Raw genomic sequence first — 21,529 nt, 5'->3', positions numbered from 1 at the left:
CAGACCACATTAGAACAGGTATAGGAACTTATAGGATAGAAGAAATAAGGCTGAAGTTACAGAGTCTCTTTAAGTTTTCTCTTAAGTGATAATTTTTAATTTAGTTTTAAAAATAACTTTTCAGCATTTCCTAATTGAAAACATACCAAAAGTAGTAGAAAAAGTACTAATAAATTTATTTTGTGTATGTAAGGCATTTTATTAACAAGGTGTGAAAATATTAACTTGGAGAAAACTAAGGAGGAAAAGTGAATTATAGGCCAAGGTCTTTAAAAAATGTGTTTTTTTTTTCGAGTTGTTCCCACTATTTTCATTAACATACTTAGTGATTTCGGGGACTATAGCATATATGGGGGAAATGATGCAAAAATTCTAAATCATGGTTCCTGATTACGTTAACATACAAAATTACTTACAATTTTTCCCAAAATTTTGCATTACAATTTTGCATCATAATTGCAAATGACAATGCAAAATTATGATTATGCGAAATTCGTGCTCATCACTCCTAACAAGCCAGAAAATATTCAGAATAATTTAGATAGCACTTTTTTCATTTGCTGAGTGTTGAAAATGATTTTAAAAAGAGAAGAAGAAAAATGTTTTCCTAGGAGAAAACTTAGGAAAAAAAGGTAACTGAATAAGGGCCTAAGAGAGAATAGTACACGTTATCAACATATCATATTGCAATCAGGGCCTGATTTAGGTATAGGCCACCTAGGCCATGGCCTAGGGCACCATAGGAACAAGGACACCAAAGCAGCAGGCCAAACTGTTGCAGCATTTGCAAGCTTGCAAATGCTGCAATGCAGGGAGATCAGGCTAGAGCTGCTAGCCGCCTGTGCAGCAGCCATCTTGCTCTCTGTGCAAGTTTGCATTGTGGCCGGCGCCTATGGACTTGGGCAGCATTGGAGACGGAAAGGAAGAGGTAGCATCTGCACTGGAGATAAGTGGAAAAATGAATAACACTGATGGCTGCTGCGGTGTGAAGGCAAGCTGGCTACCTTTACTGAAGGGGGGGCTGGGAAAAGGAGGGTTGAATGGAGTCATCCGACTACCTATACTTGAGGGAAAGGGAGGAGGGGTCATCTGGCTACCTATACTGGGGGGATTATCAGGCTACCTATATTAGAGGGAAGGGGTCATCTGGCTACCTATACTAGAGAGAAGGGGGGAGGAATCATCTGGCTACCTATACTGAAGGGAAAGGGGGAGGCGTCATCTGGCTACCTATACTGGAGGGAAGGCGGAGGGGTCATCTGGCTACCTATAATGGAGGGAATGGGGGAGGCTTCATCTGGCTACCTATACTGGAGGGAATGGGGGAGGCTTCATCTGGCTACCTATACTGGAGGGAAAGGGGGAGGGGTCACCTGGCTACCTATAATGGAGGGAAAGGGGGAGGGGTCATCTGGCTACCTATACTAGAGGGCAGGAGTCATCTGTTTACCTATACTGGAGGGAAGGGGGAGGGGTCATCTGACTACCTACACTGGAGGGGGGGATCATCAGGTTACCTATACTAGAGGGAAGGGGTCATCTGGCTACCTATACTGGAGGGAAGGCGGAGGGGTCATCTGGCTACCTATAATGGAGGGAATGGGGGAGGCTTCATCTGGCTACCTATACTGGAGGGAATGGGGGAGGCTTCATCTGGCTACCTATACTGGAGGGAAAGGGGGAGGGGTCACCTGGCTACCTATAATGGAGGGAAAGGGGGAGGGGTCATCTGGCTACCTATACTAGAGGGCAGGAGTCATCTGGTTACCTATACTGGAGGGAAGGGGGAGGGGTCATCTGACTACCTACACTGGAGGGGGGGATCATCAGGTTACCTATACTAGAGGGAAGGGGTCATCTGGCTACCTATACTGAAGGGGGGCGGCTGGTGACAGTGGCCTTGGGCGGTAAAGAGTACAAATCCGGCCCTGATTGCAATGACCAACAAAGTGGTATTAAGGACACACACAAATTATATGCACAATACAGTGTTTTTGTTATACCTCATATCTCAGCTTGAACAAGTGTAAATATCTATTAGTACAATATACTGTGTTGTAGAACATGGAATGCAAAGAAAGTAAGAAAACCTGAGGATTAGACCATAAACAAGAACATGAAACCAAAAATGGTTATAAAAATATACCAAACATTATAAATATTATTAACATCTGCTCTTTCTGGCTATCCGTTAGGAATGATTGGTAAACCGAAAGGGAGAACCCCTGACATTTGCCTTATCAGTGGGAAATTGGGAAGGGACAGGAAATTGAGGTAAGACTCAGTGCATCAATAGAATACCTTTGAGTGTACAACTTGTCAACACAATTATTAGGGGTTAATACCCGGTACCCAATATTTTATATAATCTGGGCCAGTTTAGAACATTAGATATCTCTGGGTGAATTGAAGAGTACCTGTGAGAAATGCACTTTTCCTATTCTAAATTCCAGTGAACCATATTTTTAAGTTGTGACACTGAGGGCGCCATATTGGAGGATTAGTTTGATAAAATTAATTTTTGTGTTGCACAAATTAAATGTGTTACTATTAGCTTGTGGGAGAGAGGAATTTGTTCTAAACCCATAAGGAATAGGACCTTTTTTTCCTGCAGTTTGAAATTTCCCCTCAGGATGTAGAAAATAATCTGGCCGTTACTCTCCAAACATTTACTGTTTTGGTGCAGTCCCATAATAAATGATACAGGATGCATATTTTACCACATTTTCTCCAACATTCAGAGACATCCTCATTAGATATAGTCAAAAGTACCCTAGGGGGGAGGTACCATGTATAGAAAATCTTGCATGATGTTTCATTGTTTCTTTATGGGCAATACATCTGGAGACATCCCAGAATGTTATTTGCTTTGACTGCATAGCTTTGAACACAGTTGCAATACGTCCCTGTCCTTTGATGATAACGCTACTTTGTATTCCATCCACTATGTCATTATTGACCCTTGTGGGATCCCACTGGGATCAACTTTTCATTTTGAGTATGATTTGCTTACTACTACCATTTGCCTTCTGTCTTTTAGCCAGTTCTCCATCCATGCACACACATCCTTCTCTAGTTCCTGAATAGTTTGCTTTTGCACCATCCTTCCTCCCTGCCTCTTCTCTTCACCATATTCCCTTACAATATTTTTCATTGGTCCTCCTGTTACATATCTGCTCTAACCTTTTTTTTTTTTTTTTTTATTTAGCCCTTTCTAGGTGCAGGAAAAAAAGTTAAATTCTAGGTAATAATTGGAACATGCAGGCACTCCTATGCAATGCCCAGCATGGATATGGCTGTACAAAAAGGTTGGAGGCTAGTAGATTTTGCAGTACTCCATATATTTCAAAGACTACTTGAAGCGTGCTCAGGGAATACAAGGTTGGATTGGCAGCATATGTATGTGGAGAGAGCTAAAAGATCCCATCACTGGTGTTAGCATATGAACAATCTTTCTTTCATCTATTATACATTCATTATGCAATCAAATGACTCATCAAATATGATGCAATTATTATTATTTGTATTTATATAACGCCACCATATTCCATGGCGCTGTACAAAATAGGAATATAAACAAGGGATACATAATGATACAGACAATGATATACATCAAATATGGACACTAGTACCAAATACAGAACTGGTGACTACAATGACAGATGTAACATGATGAATAAAATGTGTAACAGAGTGAAAGCTATTAAATAAATAAAATTCCAAGACACAAAAGGGTAAGAATGCCCTGCCCTTGCGAGCTTACAATCTAAAGGAATAGGGGTAAACAAAAGGTGGGGAAGTATACAGTATACATACAGGCAGTGCATGAATAGGTTATTTAATAAGGAGTAAAACTAGATGAGAGGTCGAAGGGTGAATGGCCTATGTTAGAGCATATGCTTATTAAAAAAGGTGAGTTTTGAGGGAGCGTTTAAAGATTGCAAAGGTGGGAGCGTGACAGATGTGCTGTGGAAGGGCATTCCAGAGGAGGGGTGAGGCACGTGAGAAGTCTTGTATACGTGAATGTGAAAAGGTAGTTCTGGAAGAGGATAAAAGAAGCTCATGTGCAGATCTGAGATTGCGGTTGGGTTGGTATCTGGAAACTAGTGAGGAGATGTACAGGGGGAAGTGTATATAGAAGGGGGTACCTGCAGCAGTGGCCATGGATATCCACAAGTCTGTGATGTGATGATCAGTCATTTTATTGCTTAATTGCTGCACAATAAAGAAAGATTGTTTTTATGCTAACAGCAGTGCCAGAATCTTTTATATCTTTACACCAACTAGGGTAAATATATGGTTTGGAGAGCAGTAAGGAAGGACATGACAATATTGGAGAGGAGAGTGAGGGAGGTTAGGCATGGGATAAGTGGTGACTTTAGCTTTAGACTACATAGGGGAGTTCGAGCAAGGTTGAGGACTTCGCTACCTTATTGTTAGACTTTCATAAGAATTCTTCTCCATTTCTTCGCACCCAGTTTTTTTTAGCAGCCAAGGCCCTATAATTTTATTTTAGTTTAAAATAAATAGGCACTGTAAATCACCTGTACGAAAGCGAATTATGATGTCAATGATGTAGATGACGTCACACACATAGTCCAGTGTAAGCCACACTATAATATAACTGGTCTGAAGATCACTGAAGCACGCCCTAACAAAAGAATAGAAGAAAAAACAATTACTAAAAGTAAAGCTGTGGAATACACTATTTTTGGACAGTGGAATATACTATTTTGGCATCAGTTTAATTACAAAAGAATAAAGTAAAGAGGTTACTATTTATTAGCAATCTTAATCGAATAAAAAAAAACTGAGTTGTACTGCTTGTGATTAGGTGCAAGGGTAATTTTATGGTTTGTAAAGAAAGGGTTTACAATAGTATTAGTAATGGAAGAGCATGGGAGGTTCCTAGGATTAGAAAACTCAAAAGTTTCAAAGCCTTTTCTAGTCAGTTGACTTAGTGAGCTCTATTCACTAAGGCTAGTTCTGTAAAATAATTTTGGTCGGTAAAATAACACATTCTGTATTTTACACTTTTTTTTTGAAAATTCTCTAAATATCTTCGGCATGAGGCAGAGGTTTGGTAATTTACCGAACAAATATGCTTCAATTCACTAAGCCCTGCTTGGTAAGTGTCACTTACCAGCTGTGTAGCAGGTCATCGGTGAGGCAGGGAGCTGTGTGTATAAGTCTGTGTTTTCTGTCCAGTGCATCTCTGATATCCTTTAGATGTGCTGCAGCCACCAGGGAGAGCTCTTTTGCATGCCAGAATACAGATTTTCACATCTAAAGGGATGCAGAAAAGCCTGCTCTGTGAGAGTGAAGACCCACCCGACACCCTGACACATCCAATCAGCCTGAGAAGCAGGGCTGTGTGGCTCTCGCTATTGGCTGCCTGGCGCTCCCTAAAGGCTGTCTGTCAAATCTACTGCAAAAGGGAGAATGGAAAGAGTGAGTTATAGGCTGCTATGAGCTGGACAAAAATACTGAACACTTTTGCATGGTTTACCAAGTGCAGAAATCTTTGTGAGTTGCAATTTCTTGACATTTCCTTAGTCATTTACCGCACAAGTCGGTAATTTACCTCACTTGAGGTTGAATAAAGACATACGTCCATCGAGTTCAACCAGAAAACAAAGTACAACACCAGCCTGCTCCCTCACATATCCCTGTTGGCGAAAAACCCTTACAAGGCATGCTCCAATTAGCCCCAAAAGGGAAAAAATTCCTTCCCGACTCCAAATGGCAATCAGATAAAATCCCTGGATCAACAGCACTGGACATTACCTAGTAATTAAAGCCATGGATGTCTTTCAATGCAAGGAAAGCATCTAAGCCCCCTTTAAATACAGATATAGAATTTTTGGACAGGTAAGCAATGATTTTCCCATAATAATCCTTGCCATCATTATTAAAATAACCATTATTTTTGTTTTGTACTATAAAATACCATAAAAAATTTCATATCGTGCTGCAATGTAGACAATAATGGGTTATAACCATTAACCATGAAAAACTGTGCAGTAGGAAGTTGGAAAGTATACATACTGTTGATACAGTTATACAAATTAACAAAAAATCTCCTGCAAACAAGTTACTTGCTCAATATCAGTTTATCTGTGCCACAATCCCAGAATCAAGTTTTCCACCTCCTTGAAAGGATGCCAGAGCGGAACCATACAGTAAAAATGGTGGGTATAGTTCAGCTCTGGTATGCTTTAAATAAAACAGAAATTAGGTAGGCTTGTGGATAATAAAGTGTATATGGAGCAAAGGGGTGAAGAAACTGTTTTAAAAAGTTGTTGTAGCCAATAAAGATGGGTAGACAGAATAGTTTGTAAGCATTTTTCTGTTGTAAACAGTGACAGGATTATGAGAAACTGGTTGTGATGATCCGCTCAGCTGGCTGCACTGGCAGACAGCTGTTTGACCATTCCTCTAGTCTGTGGGCTGCAGGTCTCTGGAAGAGAGACCTGTCTTTCCATTGCAAGCTTCTGGTCTGTTCTGCTGCTAAGGAATTTGCATACATTCGTTATGCAAATCCCCTACCTGCCTCCTTTGATGACTGGCAGTATAAAGAGCCATGTTTCCCAGAGTCCTTTGCTGGTCATTCCTTCAGGGTTTGTAGTAAACACTCCTAGAGTGTCAGCCAAGCTACTTCTTGTTAAAGTTATCTTAGAGTAATTCTTGGGACTGCACTAGGCAGTTTCCCTAGTGCAGTTAGGATTGCATATCTGTTTGTTTGTCTGTTGCGATTGTCCTGTCCCAGCGGTGGTCGACAGGAAATCGTTCTGTTTGTCTGGGGTGCTAACCGGCGCTGCGGTAGTTACTGGTAGCCCCTTCTGATCTGTCTTGTCTGGATCACAATAGCCTCTAGCGGTAGTGGCTGTGGATCCTTCTGATCTAGTTTCTGGAGTGTAAGCTGGAGCTGCTTTCGCTTCTGGTTACCTCGTCTAATCTGTCTTGCCTGGATCGCAATAGCCTCTAGCGTTAGTGGCTATGGATCCTTCTGATCTAGTTTCTGGAGTGTAAGCTAGAGCTGCGGTTGCTTCCGGCTACCTCATCTGATCTGTCTTGTTTAGATCGCACTAGCCGCTAGCGTTAGCGGCTGTGGATCTTTCTGATCTGTGTTCCTGCTTGAATCACACTTGCTCTGGCGGAAGAGCGTTGGATCCTTTCTGCCTAGTTCCTGTTTCTCGTTTGTCTGTCTTGTCTGATACGGGCGCTTGCTGTAGGCTCGGTGAGGTAACCGTTAAGCAAGCGTTCACGTTCTTGGTTTCGTGTTTGTCTGTCGCTGGTTAGTTAGGCGTGCTTGTCTCTGTTGTGCTTAACACGCGGAGACCGTGCTATAAACGCGTTCGCTGTTGCGAATGAGTGCGGTGTTCGCGTTTAGTTAGCGCTTGTTATTTTCTTTATTATTCTCATTGTATTATTTGCTGTGCCTTTGCTCCTCTTGTGTTCTGTTCTAGTCTGTCTTGTGTCACTTTTGGCGATCGCCTTTCTCGCGATCTCGTTCCTACTTTTGTTTCTGCTGATGTGTGTTCACCGTCGCAGGGTCACGACTAGATTGGTGAACACACATTCGTCCTGTCCCTGTGCTCTTTCTCTTTATGGGCTGTTCAGCCCCACATTGTCTTGATCTGTACAATCCCCATCTGGCATCTGTGGCCGTGCAGCGATTGTACTCGTCTGCACTCCACAGCGCCATCTGCCGGTGGGAATTGCCCTCTGCTGGTGCATTGCACCTAGCCTGGGTTCACCCAATTATACGCTTGTGGAAGGTTTTCGCTGTGTCAGTGCGCATCTCGTGCGCTGACCACGAAAACGATTCCGCAAACGTTACAGAATGACCAGCCCAACTGAAATTCCCAGGGCAGAGGGAACCTTCGATTTGCTTCAGATGTCATTGCCTAAGATGAAAGCATATGTGGATCCTATTATAGGTAGGATCGCACACTATATTAAAGCAGTTAAAAAATCTGTGGTCGACCCTGATCCCCACCCATATGGGGATTATCTAGATACTGGGTTATTTGAACCGCCATTTGTCTCATGGGAAATTAGGGCCTTGTTGGAGGAATTTGATTTTGATTGTAAAGCCTTTTGCGATTTTTATATCGCAAAAAGCGCGGATGTCCTGAATGATTGTCTCGACTCTATGTACCTTTTGATTGATTCTGATGAATGTGATGAGTGTGATGTGGATCTGGTGATTTATGTGTGGCAGACTATTTTGGACGAATTGCACACACACCAACCAATTACTTCTAATAAAGAGACATCATTGTCACATGATTATTCCTGTCTTTCTGGGGTAAAGCAAGTGAGTTTGGACACTGTGCAACCTGTAATGAATGGGTGTGCCTCGATTGTGGACCCCTGCGTGAATCTTGAAAAATTATCTTCTGATCGTGTGGAGTCTGAATCTGTTTGCGAGTCTGATCCTGAAGAAAGTATTGACTCTCCAACCTGTACACTGAGGTCTCACTTCACAGGACGTTATTCATGTTCTGAGTGTGGGGACTCTTTTGTACCTGAATTACTGCCTGTAGCTCATGGGAGATCTCGCACCGGTGAGAAATTGTTCTTGTGTTATATATGTGAGGAAGAACTTCTTAGTCATGGGAAGTCTCACACTGATGAGACAATACTACCCTGTTTTAAATCTGATGCCGGTTTCTCAGATGTTCCTGTCGATTGTGATCGGCGTGAGTGTGTCAGTTTTGTCAATGATAGGTGGGATCCCTTGTCATGTAAAAAACGATCTTCTTCTCCCAGTACTACTTTAAGATCCTCCATCTATGATCTTGCTATGGGGAAAATTCCAAAACTATGCAGTTTCAAGAGTAAGGTTAATATGATTAATAAAGTTTTTCATGTTGTTGTCACAACTTCTTCTTCTAATATTGTTCAGTATGAATGCTCAGACCTAGTCAGGTGTGAATGGGAGCCCCCATTCCAGAAAAAGCAGCTTGAAGTGTTGGTGTATGCATTGGAGAACAATTCAAAGTCGTTTTGTGAGTACTACATTGCCAGAAGTGAGTCTGTCTTGAGAGCATGCATAAGTTCTGCTTCCGCCTTAAGAAAAGAAAAGGGGTGTGAATTTGACTTTGTGAGTCTGCTGATTTGTATGTGGAAAATGATTATGAATGAACAACGTGTACTTCATTCAGGTGATGTTTGTAAGAGTACATTGTCAGCTGGCGTTTCTGAGATCCAGCAATCAAGCCTGGAGACCTCAGAATCCCTGTCTTCGAAATGTCCAGTTACGCAATCGACTGCGATCTTGGATTTGCAAATTTTGTGTTCTGTCTCCTTGGATTCAACATCGTTAGCCAAGTCTAAGAGTGAGAGAGCGCCTTGGGTTTGCAAATCTGATACTGAAGCATCTTTGTTGTGTCCAGAGAAGGGTTCTCTGAGTCCACCCTGTACTCTGGATGAGTCAATATTACCTTGTTTAAAATTTCCTGCGGTGACCCTAGAGGCTCGTCTAGGTATTGCAACCATTTTCACCTGCTTCTCTGCTATTTTAGAATTGCAGTCTAGTTTGACTGCTATGGAGGAATCTGCCTGCAGTGAAATGGAACTCAGAAAGTCAGAGCTAGTTTCACTAGATATTCCTATGTATCCCTGTCTTGATGATGAAATTCAGTCTCAGCATATGGTAGAACCATTCCTGGGACATCTGCCCTGCCTGCAGGAAGTATTTAATGTTCAGCCCTGTAACATGGATAGTTCAGAATCCTTCATAGAAAACTTGGAAAATGACATTTCTGAGGTCTTAGTTGATGTTTTGGAGGTTTCCAAGTCCCTTCTAAAGGGTGCAGAACTTCTAGGAGATGCCTCCTGCCCCCCAGATCCGTCTGAGGTTTTGCCCACTTCAGTAGGCATTGCTCTTGTGCTGACTACCTTTGCAGCTCTTGTGGAGCTTCACTCATGTGTAGTCAATGATGATATTACAGTCACAGAAAATTCTGAATTTAAGTCCGAGTCTTCTTTTGAAAGACCAGTACCTGTGACCTCTACTCGTGATGATTTTCTGCCCGGTACTGGTTTTGGTCTTGTCGTGTCGGACTCTGAGGTTGGCAGTTCCCCGACATGTCCTGAGGTTTCTCCTGTGCTGGTGTACCCCATTGTGCTCTGTGACTCAGAAAGCCCAAGTGTGCCTCGGTTACCAGCATACTCTGATGCTTCCTTGGTGGAGACATGCTCTGATGTTGCCTGCCTGCTTGCATGCCCAGAGGTGGTCCCTGAAAGTCCTGATCTTGGTGGTTGTCCTGGTAATTTTGAGTTCAGAGTAATCATAGGCAGGCTCGGACAGAGCCGCCGAACCACCGACGGTCCCATCGGTGGGCCCCGACTGCCCCTCCTCCTGGGGGCCCCTAGAAGGCGTGCGCTGCATGGGAGAGCCGGGGAGGGCAGCCCGACTGTTTTTTTTTTTTTTTTTTATGTCCCTTAAAAAAAACTATTTTCCCCGGGGGGGCCCCTTCCTATCCTCCCCCTCCCTCACCTCGGAGGGCCCCCCTCCTGTTACGAGCGGCGGCGGCGATTACAGCAAAGTTCCTGCGAGGTATAGCAGAAGATAGAGGTCCAGCTGCCTCCCGGGCTACGCTGTCTCCTCTATGCCGCTCGCACTGCTTCCTGGTTTAGTGCGAGCGGCATAGAGGAGACAGCGACTGGGAGGCAGCTGGACCTCTATCTTCTGCTTTACCTCCCCGGAAGTTTGCTGTACCCGCCGGCGCCGCTCGTAACAGGAGGGGGCCCTCCGAGAGTCCGAGGTGAGGGAGGGGGAGGATAGGAGGGGGCCCCCGGGGAAAATAGTTTTTTTTAAGGGAAAACAAAAAAAAAAACAGTCGGGCTGCCCTCCCCGCGGCTTGTAAGGAGGGGGGACACCCAGGTGAGGGGGAGCATAGGAGTCGGGGCCCCCACTGGCTACCCACTCGGCTACCTAACTGCCCACCCTCCCACCTGGCTACCTAACTGCCCACCCGGCTACCTATCTACCCACCCAGCTACCTATCTGCCTACCCTCCCACCCGGCTACCTATCTGCCCACCCGGCTACCTATCTACCCACCCGGCTACCTATCTACCCACCCAGCTACCTATCTGCCTACCCTCCCACCCGGCTACCTATCTGCCCACCCGGCTACCTATCTACCCACCCAGCTACCTATCTGCCTACCCTCCCACCCGGCTACCTAACTGCCCACCCGGCTACCTAACTGCCTACCCTCCCACCCGGCTACCTATCTACCCACCCGGCTACCTAACTGGCTGCCCACCCGGCTACCTATCTACCCACCCAGCTACCTATCTGCCTACCCTCCCACCCGGCTACCTAACTGCCCACCCGGCTACCTAACTGCCTACCCTCCCACCCGGCTACCCTTCTGCCTACCCTCCCACCCGGCTACCTAACTGCCCACCCGGCTACCTAACTGCCTACCCTCCCACCCGGCTACCTATCTACCCACCCAGCTACCTATCTGCCTACCCTCCCACCCGGCTACCTAATTGCCCACCCGGCTACCTAACTGCCTACCCTCCCACCCGGCTACCTATCTGCCCACCCGGCTACCTATCTGCCCACCTGGATACCTATCTACCCACCCAGCTACCTATCTGCCCACCCGGCTACCTAACTGCCTACCCTCCCAACTGGCTACCTAACTGCCCACCCGGCTACCTATCTACCCACCCAGCTACCTATCTGCCTACCCTCCCACCCGGCTACCTATCTGCCCACCCGGCTACCTATCTACCCACCCGGCTACCTATCTACCCACCCAGCTACCTATCTGCCTACCCTCCCACCCGGCTACCTATCTGCCCACCCGGCTACCTATCTACCCACCCAGCTACCTATCTGCCTACCCTCCCACCTGGCTACCTAACTGCCCACCCGGCTACCTAACTGCCCACCCAGCTACCTATCTGCCCACCTGGCTACCTAACTGCCTACCCTCCCACCCGGCTACCTAACTGCCCACCCAGCTACCTATCTGCCTACCCTCCCACCCGGCTACATAACTGCCTACCCGGCTACCTATCTGCCTACCATGCCATGGGCGTCCCTACATAGGGCAAAATGGGGCATGCACACTCCCCTGGCTAGCTGCTGCCCCCCCAAGCTACCCGGACGTGGCTGGCCCGCCCGCCCTGGGGTGGCAGCGGAGAGAGAAAAGAAGCGGCAGGCACAGCGGCGCTGCCTGCCGCATCACTTAATTCTAAAGGGGGGAGCGAGAGAGGGGAAGCCCCAAGGTGAGGGAAGGGGGAGGGGGAAACGTCCTCCCTTCCCCACCGCTTCTCTTCTCTCTCCGCTGCCACTGAGGACACCTATAGATCTGGCTATTTAAACTGGGGACACCTATAGACCTGTCTATCTATACTGGGGGGCCCTGTCACTACCTAAACTAGGGGCTCCTGTCACTATATACACTGGGGGGGGGGGGGTCCCTGTCACTGCATACACTGGGGGGCTCCTGTCATACCTAAACTGGGGGTACCTGTCACTAACTGAACTGGGGGGGCGCCTGTCAATACCTGAACTGGGGGCACCAGTCACTACCTGAACTGGGGGGCACTGTCACTACCTAAACTGGGGGCACCTGTCACTACATACCCTGGGGGGCACCTGTCACTACAAACACTGGGGGCTCCTGTCACTACATACCCTGGGGGGCACCTGTTACTACCTTAACTGGGGGGCACCTGTCACTACAAACACTGGGGGCTCCTGTCACTACCTAAACTGGGGGGTATCTGTCACTAACTAAACTGGGGGGCTCCTGTCGCTACCTAAACTTGGGGGTCCTGTCACTACCTAAGCTGGGAGGCTCCTGGTGCTACCTAAACTAGGGTGCACCTGTCACTACCTAAACTATCCAGGCCAGCCCAGCATCACCACCAGCCAACCAGCCCAGAATCACTGTCAAAAAGGCCACAGCATCACCACCAACAGTCAGGCCAACATTTACTTCAACCAGCCAAGTACAGCCCAGCATCACCGCCAGGCCGGCCACAGCATCACCGCCAGGCCTTTCAGCCCACACATCATCCCCAATCCAGCCAAAAACAGTATTGCCTGGCACAGCAGCCAGTAGAGGAGAATTCAGAAGCCAGGTGAGAGGTGTCTACCATATTAAGTGGGCATTCTGCCTATTTATGTGAAATGCTGTTTATTTATGTGCCTCATGACTGCTGAATTTGTCTTGTTGGGGGCCTCATGGTTACTGAATTTGTCTTGTTGGGGGCCTCATGGTTACTGAATGTCTTGTTGGGGGCCTCATGATTGCTGAATTTGTCTTGTTGGGGGCCTCAAGATTGCTGAATTTGTCATGTTGTCATATTTGTCATATCTAACCTATGCTGAGGGAAACTATTCTGGCTACCTATATTAGCCCACTGCCTTACTGTTACAGTTACATTACAATTACCCCCCACCCATGTGATGTCATGTCCACACCCATTTTTTTTGTCGCTGCGCGCTTTGCTTTTTTGGGGGGGGGGGGGTGTTGGTAAATTATCCGCACCGGGTGTCAAACACCCTAGCTACGCCACTGGAGGGGGGCACAGCTTGGAAGGGGGGGAATTGGGCACAGAGCGGCGGGGAGGGGGGGAAGCGTCCCCCCCTCCCTCACCTAGGGCCCCCCCCTTCCGCGCACCCCCTCCTCCAGAAGTGCAGCCAGCAGCGAGCGGAGAATAGCTACAGAGATGATGCTATCTCCGCTCCGAGTCCGCATGCCGCTGCCCTGCTGGTCTCTGACTGTAGTGTGTGACGCTGTCCAATCACGTTCTCGCAGTACTTCCTGCTAGAGCGTGATTGGACAGCGTCACTACAGGAGACAGAGACCAGCAGGGCAGCAGCGGCATGCGGAGCGTAGCGGAGATAGCATCATCTGAAGCTGGTAAGCTATACTCCGCTCGCTGCTGGCTGCACTTCTCGAGGAGGGGGGTGCGCGGAAGGGGGGGCCCTAGGTGAGGGAGGGGGGGAGGCTTCCCCGCTGATCTGTGCCCTCTGCCCCCCCTTCCAAGCTGGGGGGGACTTGCATTGTGTGGGGGTATCTCTGCCACCAACCTGATTGCATTGTGTGGGGGTATCTGCAGCCAACCTGATTGCATTGTGTGGGGGTATCTGCAGCCAAACTGATTGCATTTTGTGGGGGTATCTGCAGCCAAACTGATTGCATTTTGTGGGGGTATCTGCCGTCAACCTGATTGCATTTTGTGGTGGTATCTGCCGTTAACCTGATTGCATTGTGTGGGGGTATCTGCCGTCAACCTGATTGCATTTTGTGGGGGTATCTGCCACCAACCTGATTGCATTGTGTGGGGGTATCTGCCGTCAACCTGATTGCATTTTGTGGGGGTATCTGCTGCAATTTGACTACTTGATGAATTATCATGAGGCATGTAACTACTTGAATATACAATGTATCTGGTCGGACCTAATCTCTGTGAATAACGCCGCTACTTATTTTGTGTTTTGTATTTTTTTTTTTTAAGTCTGCCCATGACTCATCATGACCACGCCGATGTTCCAGTGCATGGTGACACCCATTTAGTTTCGCATTTAGACATATCCCTATTGGAGACTGTCCTCAGAATTGCTCACAATTTATTCCCTACCATAAAGTCATGCAAAATTTCTAGAGTACATGTGTATGTGAGCCCAAAATGGGGGGGGGGGGGGGGATGAGGGAGGAGGAGGAGAGGGGGGTGGGCCCCAGGCTGAAACTTCCTCGGTGGGCCCTTGGTGTCCCAGTCCGACCCTGATCATAGGCTCCATAGGGGTTCTTGGTAGTTCTCCGTGTGGGCCTGGTGAGCGTTCTGGCCTCTTGGGATCTCTGCGGAGCTTCAAAGGGTTCTGGGAGATTCCAGGAGAAATTTTACTTGGTACCCTGGATAGGATCAATAGTGGCTTTTGTGTTGAAAGGGACACTTCGAACAGGTATTGTGGCAGATTTGGTATTTTCGGACGCTCCCTGGAAGGTGGTGGGTATTGTCTGGAGGGTGTCGATGGCTTCTTCTCTGGCATTCACAGTCCTGATGGGTGTTACACTGAGACTTGTAGTACTGATGGGCATGTTTTGGTGGCTTCTGCTTCCGATGAGGTCGGTTTCGGGTGGACTGATTCTGCAATTGGGCCTTGTCGGGCTGTCCCGACCTTCATGAGTCTTCAATTAGAGTTTTGTGGAAATACCAGTTTTGAGGGACGTCTGGAATCCGTCCCTAAAGAGGGGGGTACTGTGATGATCCGCTCAGCTGGCTGCACTGGCAGACAGCTGTTTGACCATTCCTCTAGTCTGTGGGCTGCAGGTCTCTGGAAGAGAGACCTGTCTTTCCATTGCAAGTTTCTGGTCTGTTCTCCTGCTAAGAAATTTGCATACAATCGTTATGCAAATCCCTTACCTGCCTCCTTTGATGACTGGCAGTATAAAGAGCTATGTTTCCCAGAGTCCTTTGCTGGTCATTCCTTCAGGGTTTGTAGTAAACACTCCTAGAGTGTCAGCCAAGCTACTTCTTGTTAAAGTTATCTTAGAGTAATTCTTGGGACTGCACTAGGCAGTTTCCCTAGTGCAGTTAGGATTGCATATCTGTTTGTTTGTCTGTTGCGATTGTCCTGTCCCAGCGGTGGTCGACAGGAAATCGTTCTGTTTGTCTGGGGTGCTAACCGGCGCTGCGGTAGTTACTGGTAGCCCCTTCTGATCTGTCTTGTCTGGATCGCAATAGCCTCTAGCGTTAGTGGCTATGGATCCTTCTGATCTAGTTTCTGGAGTGTAAGCTGGAGCTGCGGTTGCTTCCGGCTACCTCATCTGATCTGTCTTGTTTAGATCGCACTAGCCTCTAGCGTTAGCGGCTGTGGATCTTTCTGATCTGTGTTCCTGCTTGGATCACACTTGCTCTGGCGGAAGAGCGGTGGATCCTTTCTGCCTAGTTCCTGTTTCTCGTTTGTCTGTCTTGTCTGATACGGGCGCTTGCTGTAGGCTCGGTGAGGTAACCGTTAAGCAAGCGTTCACGTTCTTTGTTTCGTGTTTGCTTGTCGGTGGTTAGTTAGGCGTGCTTGTCTCTGTTGTGCTTAACACGCGGAGACCGTGCTATAAACGCAGTCGCTGTTGCGAATGAGTGCGGTGTTCGCGTTTAGTTAGCGTTTGTTATTTTCTTTATCATTCTCATTGTATTATTTGCTGTGCCTTTGCTCCTCTTGTGTTCTGTTCTAGTCTGTCTTGTGTCACTTCTGGCGATCGCCTTTCTCGCGATCGCGTTCCTACTTTTGTTTCTGCTGATGTGTGTTCACCGTCGCAGGGTCACGACTAGATTGGTGAACACACATTCGTCCTGTCCCTGTGCTCTTTCTCTTTATGGGCTGTTCAGCCCCGCATTGTCTTGATCTGTACAATCCCCAGCGATTGTACTCGTCTGCACTCCACAGCGCCATCTGCCGGTGGGAATTGCCCTCTGCTGGTGCATTGCACCTAGCCTGGGTTCACCCAATTATACACTTGTGGAAGGTTTTCGCTGTGTCAGTGCGCATCTCGTGCGCTGACCACGAAAACGATTCCGCAAACGTTACACTGGTCTTCTGCAAAAACTGAGATTTATTTACAGAAATGCACCAAAAAAAAGGTGTTATTAGTGAGAAGTTATGTTGCTGCACTATCATTCGTGGAGATGAACCCTGGCATAATGTATGTTTTTGTATTCAACTTAGCAGCGAGAGAGATGTAGAGTTGATTAAGGAGGATAAACTGTATACAGAGGGAGGTTAAAAGTATTATTATGACTGTGGTTTATTTATGAACTTGACCTTGTAAACAAAAATATGTGGGAAGAACTAGCAGCAATTTAAAATAAGTAAGAGAACATTTATACAATATAAGCGGAGGATTTAAAAATCACATTAATTTTTTTTCTAGCTATTTTCTCTAATCTAAAACTAACCTGTGAAGAGTAAACTTGTAAGTACAAGTTTTCTGAACTTTGCCTTGTATCATTTTTTTGTACATACACTACTGTCTTTTTCATGTTTTAACTACTTTAGAACAGCGCTAGATGAAATCTATGCCATTTTGAAGGCTATCTGGCTTCCAGGGAATAGATTTCAACTCACCGCTGTTGCGCGCATCCGCCGTTTTCGTTGCTCCTGACAATCTCACTGCTGAATCCCCAACGTCTCCCACCGGAGCTCACTCGCTCGGCCTATCTCTATGACGGCAGAGCCCTTTGAGAGGGTCAATTTCATTGGCTCCTGGCTCTGTCTTTCAGTGTAAGCAACTCCCATTGGCTTACATTGAAAGACAGGGTCAGGAGCCAATGAAGGTGAGGGAGTGATGTCATCATCCAGCGCCAGAAGAACAAGTGGGTATAGGCTAGAAGAGTGATGATCTAGTGAAAGTATCAAGCTGGTTTCACACTGTAAATTCGCGTTAGCGATGCGGTGTGTCGCCTCCGCTGCACCGCCAAAAACAGGCCTTTAGGGAACACTGTGTTAGTACATGGTGTTCCCTGTCTGGCATTTGGCAAAGCAGAAAGAGACACGTGCTTGCGGTCACTTTCTGCTTCGGGTAAGCGGAAGTGCACCGAAGCATATTGTAAAAATGCAATTCCATGCATGCACGCTGTGAAATCGCAACGCAAACTTCTTTGAAGAAGCTTGTGTTGCCATTGACTAACGCAGGTTGCTGCAGGAGCTGCACGGTAACATAGGGTTTGCGCTAGCTTTAAATGAGGCACTTCTGGTGCAGCGTACCGAAACGTGGGAAGTATGAACCTCCCCGTAGGCTATCATGAGGCTGCAGTAGAAGTGCAGCAATTTACCGCAAATGCACTGCGCCAGTGTGACCCTCAGAGTCCAGTATAACCCAATAGAGTGAACAAACACAACGATGAGTGACTCATATTTATATATGTCGTGGTGGATTAGCTCTTAATGCTGTGCAAAGTTTTTATCAGCAGAAAGATGTCTTTGTTGCAGGTTTTGGTATTTGTAATATGACTTTTCCATAGTTTTGTATTATCCAGCCATCAATGTCCCAATCACATGAGGACTTTAGTTATAACCATTCAATAGCAATGGCAGCAGTAGAGGTGGCTCAACAAAATGGGGGAGCAAAGGTAGGAGTGAAAAGTATGGACTCTTTCTCCACATGCACATAAAGTAGGTCACATCAGCTTAGTGGCAGCAATTGAACACTCATGCAACAATTCAAGGATGGGGGAAGGGAGAGGGTAGTTCATCTGTCTTTAAGGCGGGCGGGGGGGTGCAATTGCCCTAGGTCCCCCGAACACTGCTGGGCCCTTTACGCTACCAGTTACCCAACCTCCCCATAAACTTTTATGTGCTCCCTGGGGCCCCTGCACGATAGCAGTATTGTATCTCACCCGTCCCAACTCGCTATTATGTTCATTTGTGCTCCCCGTCTTCTTCCTGCTGCCCGCACCTTGTGACCCGGTGCATATCATTACGCTTATGCATAAGATGTGCCTGGTCACAAGAGGAAGGCAGCGTGGAGAAAACATGGAGCAGTGTGCCGGCCCCTGGGACAAGTAAGATACAATTTTGCTATCATGCAGGGGCCCAGGGGATCACAGAGGAGTTGAGGTAAAGATGAGGGGCCGCAGCATGCTCGAGGGCCCTGTGGCCTGAATATTCTGTGGAGGGCTCAGCTTACCTTTTCCCCAGAGCTACATTGGAGGTTGAACCATCCCTTCTTATAAACATGATAGGTAAAGGCCAAAGCGCAAAGGTAGAAGGGGTTGTGTGTGACATCCTGTGGCATATGTGCTTACCTGCAGAAGGGACGCGCTATTACTTCCCAGAGTAGAGAAGAGGTAGTTGACTGGCTCACTTAGCATTCCATTTCTCCTACCTCTTCTGCTGCCAAAGATCCAGCATCCTCCTCATCCTCCTCTGCTGTGGGCAACCCCAACGCCACCTCTACCATCACAGCCCCTCCAAGTGATTGCTCAGATTAGTTATTTTCCCATATGCTGATGGACCTAAGTGATGCGCAAGCTTTCTTGCCATCAAATGAATGAGGAGAAGAGGAAGTTAGACCTGACAACCATCACTCAGGGGACAGTAACCAGATCTCCTCATGGTGTGAGGTACCCACTGCTGCTGACTACTGTGAGTAGTGGAAAACGTAAGCAAAGTGAGTGAGGATGATGAGTATACTGGTTAAGGGCTCTGCCTCTGACACAGGAGACCATGGTTTGAATCTGGCTCTTTCTGTTCAGTAAGCCTGCAACTATTCAGTGAAGAGACCTTGGGCAAAACTCCCACAATGCAAGCCTATGAGTACAGTAAACATCTGCTCTCAGTAGGCTGGTCGCAGCATGCAAAACGTACATACTCACCTGTCCAATGGATTTGATTCCATTGCCACTGGTCCTCACCACTCGTCTACTGCAGGGGAGAAGCTGATACAAGAACACTGGTGCCTGTGGCTCCCCATTGGATTACAAAAGACCAATCAATGGGAATCCACCTTAGCAACAGAGAGGATCTGCTCAAGTGGAAACAAATCTCTATACCCGACATTTTGTGATCCATTCTGTAAAAAAAAATGCTGCAGGTCTGGACTGGGTACTTTTCAGAGTCTTCAAAAATGTCTTGAATTCTGCAGAGGGCCTCAGACCACCTGCACCCTTATTTTCTGTGGAATCCAGTTATGCATATTTACCACATTGATGGTGGCCAGTGATAACATCCAGCTATATTTAGAGATGCTGGTACTTATTCAATTCACTTTTTCTCCTTATTTATCTCATAGAAGATAGTTTTTTATCCTCTGTTTTATAAAATGTTTCAGCGCTAGGCAAAGGAAAAATACCAAAAAGTACTGTCAAAATGTTCTTACTTGGTGGTGGCTTAAAATGCATTTTATTGATAAGGCATAAAAATAGCACCTAGGACAAAAATTAGGAGTAAAGGGAATAAGTGGCATAAGGCCACTGTATCTTAGTAGGTCACTTTGAAGTGTGCAGCACTGTAGCACTTTCTGCCGGAATAAAGTTCCAAAAATCCAATACTTTAATGTTACTATTGTCAAAAGTATAGAGCTAAAACAAAATATTTAGTTTAACTCAAAACTGATTAGTTATATTATTACGGTATGAACCCATATTCAATCAAGCATATTTTTGCTTATAACGTTTGGAAATCAAAGCTATATTCCATCTCTGGTCCTGGATTGTGGCCTTAACTTACCTGACTACTAGTAAAAACCAGTTGTACAGCACTGGCACTGTAATAACAAGAAGCCATCGATAATACACTTTTCCTGATGGATCAACTACAAATTTTTCTGATAATTTCAACCTGGAGATGAAAATTAATAAAACATGTTGTTTATATTATAACAATGAGTGGTTAATGTAAATGTTTACTAGTTTGCATATTTTTCTGTACATACTTCCTTTCTAATAATGACAATATGCAATAATAATCAGAGGAATAGCAACTGCACAAATCTCATTAGCTGAACAATCCCCCTCCTTGCACATTGTTTCTTTTTGTCTGTATCATTCACACATCCTTGCCTTGCATATTCGTTTAGGGACAACAAAAATTGTACTTCTAATCTTAATTTACTTTTATATGTACATTTTTAACTCTTATTCATACCCAAATAACAGCTCATACTAAAGATGCTTAGCTAAATACTGTATATGTCATCAAACACAGACCTCTCAAAACTAATCAAATTTTCCATATTTAAATCTATAGTTTAGCATAGTGTTCCTTTTGCATATACAGTAACTAACCAGTAGTCTCACCCAACCAGCACAAATCGCTGGCAGTACTCATAGTGGTGAAATACAACTTAGGCTTAGGCTGTTTGTGGGGTAACAGTAAAAAAGGGCGCAGGAGGCTAGTGGACAAGTCGGGCGCCGCCATTCACTCCCATAATAAATATCGTTTACTGGGCGCCGAACGGGAAAAAAGGGCGCCCGAGAATAATAACGTTTTCCAAGGGCGCCCGAAGATTTTTATGTTTTATAACTGCTTGTGATGATTTACGTTTCCTATTTCAATAAAACATTATTTTAAATGTTATCCCTTACTGTTTGTAAAACATTATTATTCACAAAATAAAGCGATCAGTACGTAACGTAAATTGTAATATATTTTATCCCTTACTGTTTCAAAAACATTATTCTACACACAATACAGTGATCACTAAGCAGGGTCTTAGGTTTAGGCACCACCAGTTGGGTCTTAGGTTTAGGCACCACCAGGGGGGGTCTTAGGTTTAGGCACCACCAGGGGGGTCTTAGGTTTAGGCACCACCAGGGGGGTCTTAGGTTTAGGCACCAATACGGGGGTCTAGGGGTTAGGGGTAGGTACAGGGAGGGTTACTTACTAATTTTTTTTAAACGTTATTATACATTTCACTTTTTAAACGGAAGATTAACGTTTTCACAATTGCCGATTTCATGAACATTATTTAATGATTTATAACTTTATAAAAACGATATATTTAAACGAAATATAGTACATTATATTATTAAACGTTATCCAT

General features: G+C 45.9%; 1 protein-coding gene across 1 annotated transcript in view; it reads right to left on the bottom strand.

The window, feature by feature from the left end:
* CNGA2 (cyclic nucleotide gated channel subunit alpha 2) overlaps positions 1-21,529 on the bottom strand; it is a 117,283-nt gene that overhangs the window by 21,653 nt on the left and 74,101 nt on the right. Inside the window, exons 4-5 of the mRNA XM_068248085.1 lie at positions 20,215-20,325; positions 4,545-4,651 (exon numbers count right to left, since the gene is read on the bottom strand). Of these exons, the coding sequence (XP_068104186.1) occupies positions 4,545-4,651; positions 20,215-20,325 (218 nt within the window). The remainder of the gene's footprint in view (positions 1-4,544; positions 4,652-20,214; positions 20,326-21,529) is intronic.

The sequence above is a fragment of the Hyperolius riggenbachi genome, chromosome 8 (assembly GCF_040937935.1).
Source record: "Hyperolius riggenbachi isolate aHypRig1 chromosome 8, aHypRig1.pri, whole genome shotgun sequence".
NCBI classification, from domain to species: Eukaryota; Metazoa; Chordata; class Amphibia; order Anura; family Hyperoliidae; genus Hyperolius; species Hyperolius riggenbachi.
Note: the sequence above shows the minus strand (reverse complement) of the source record. Positions and strands in the feature narration are given on the sequence as shown.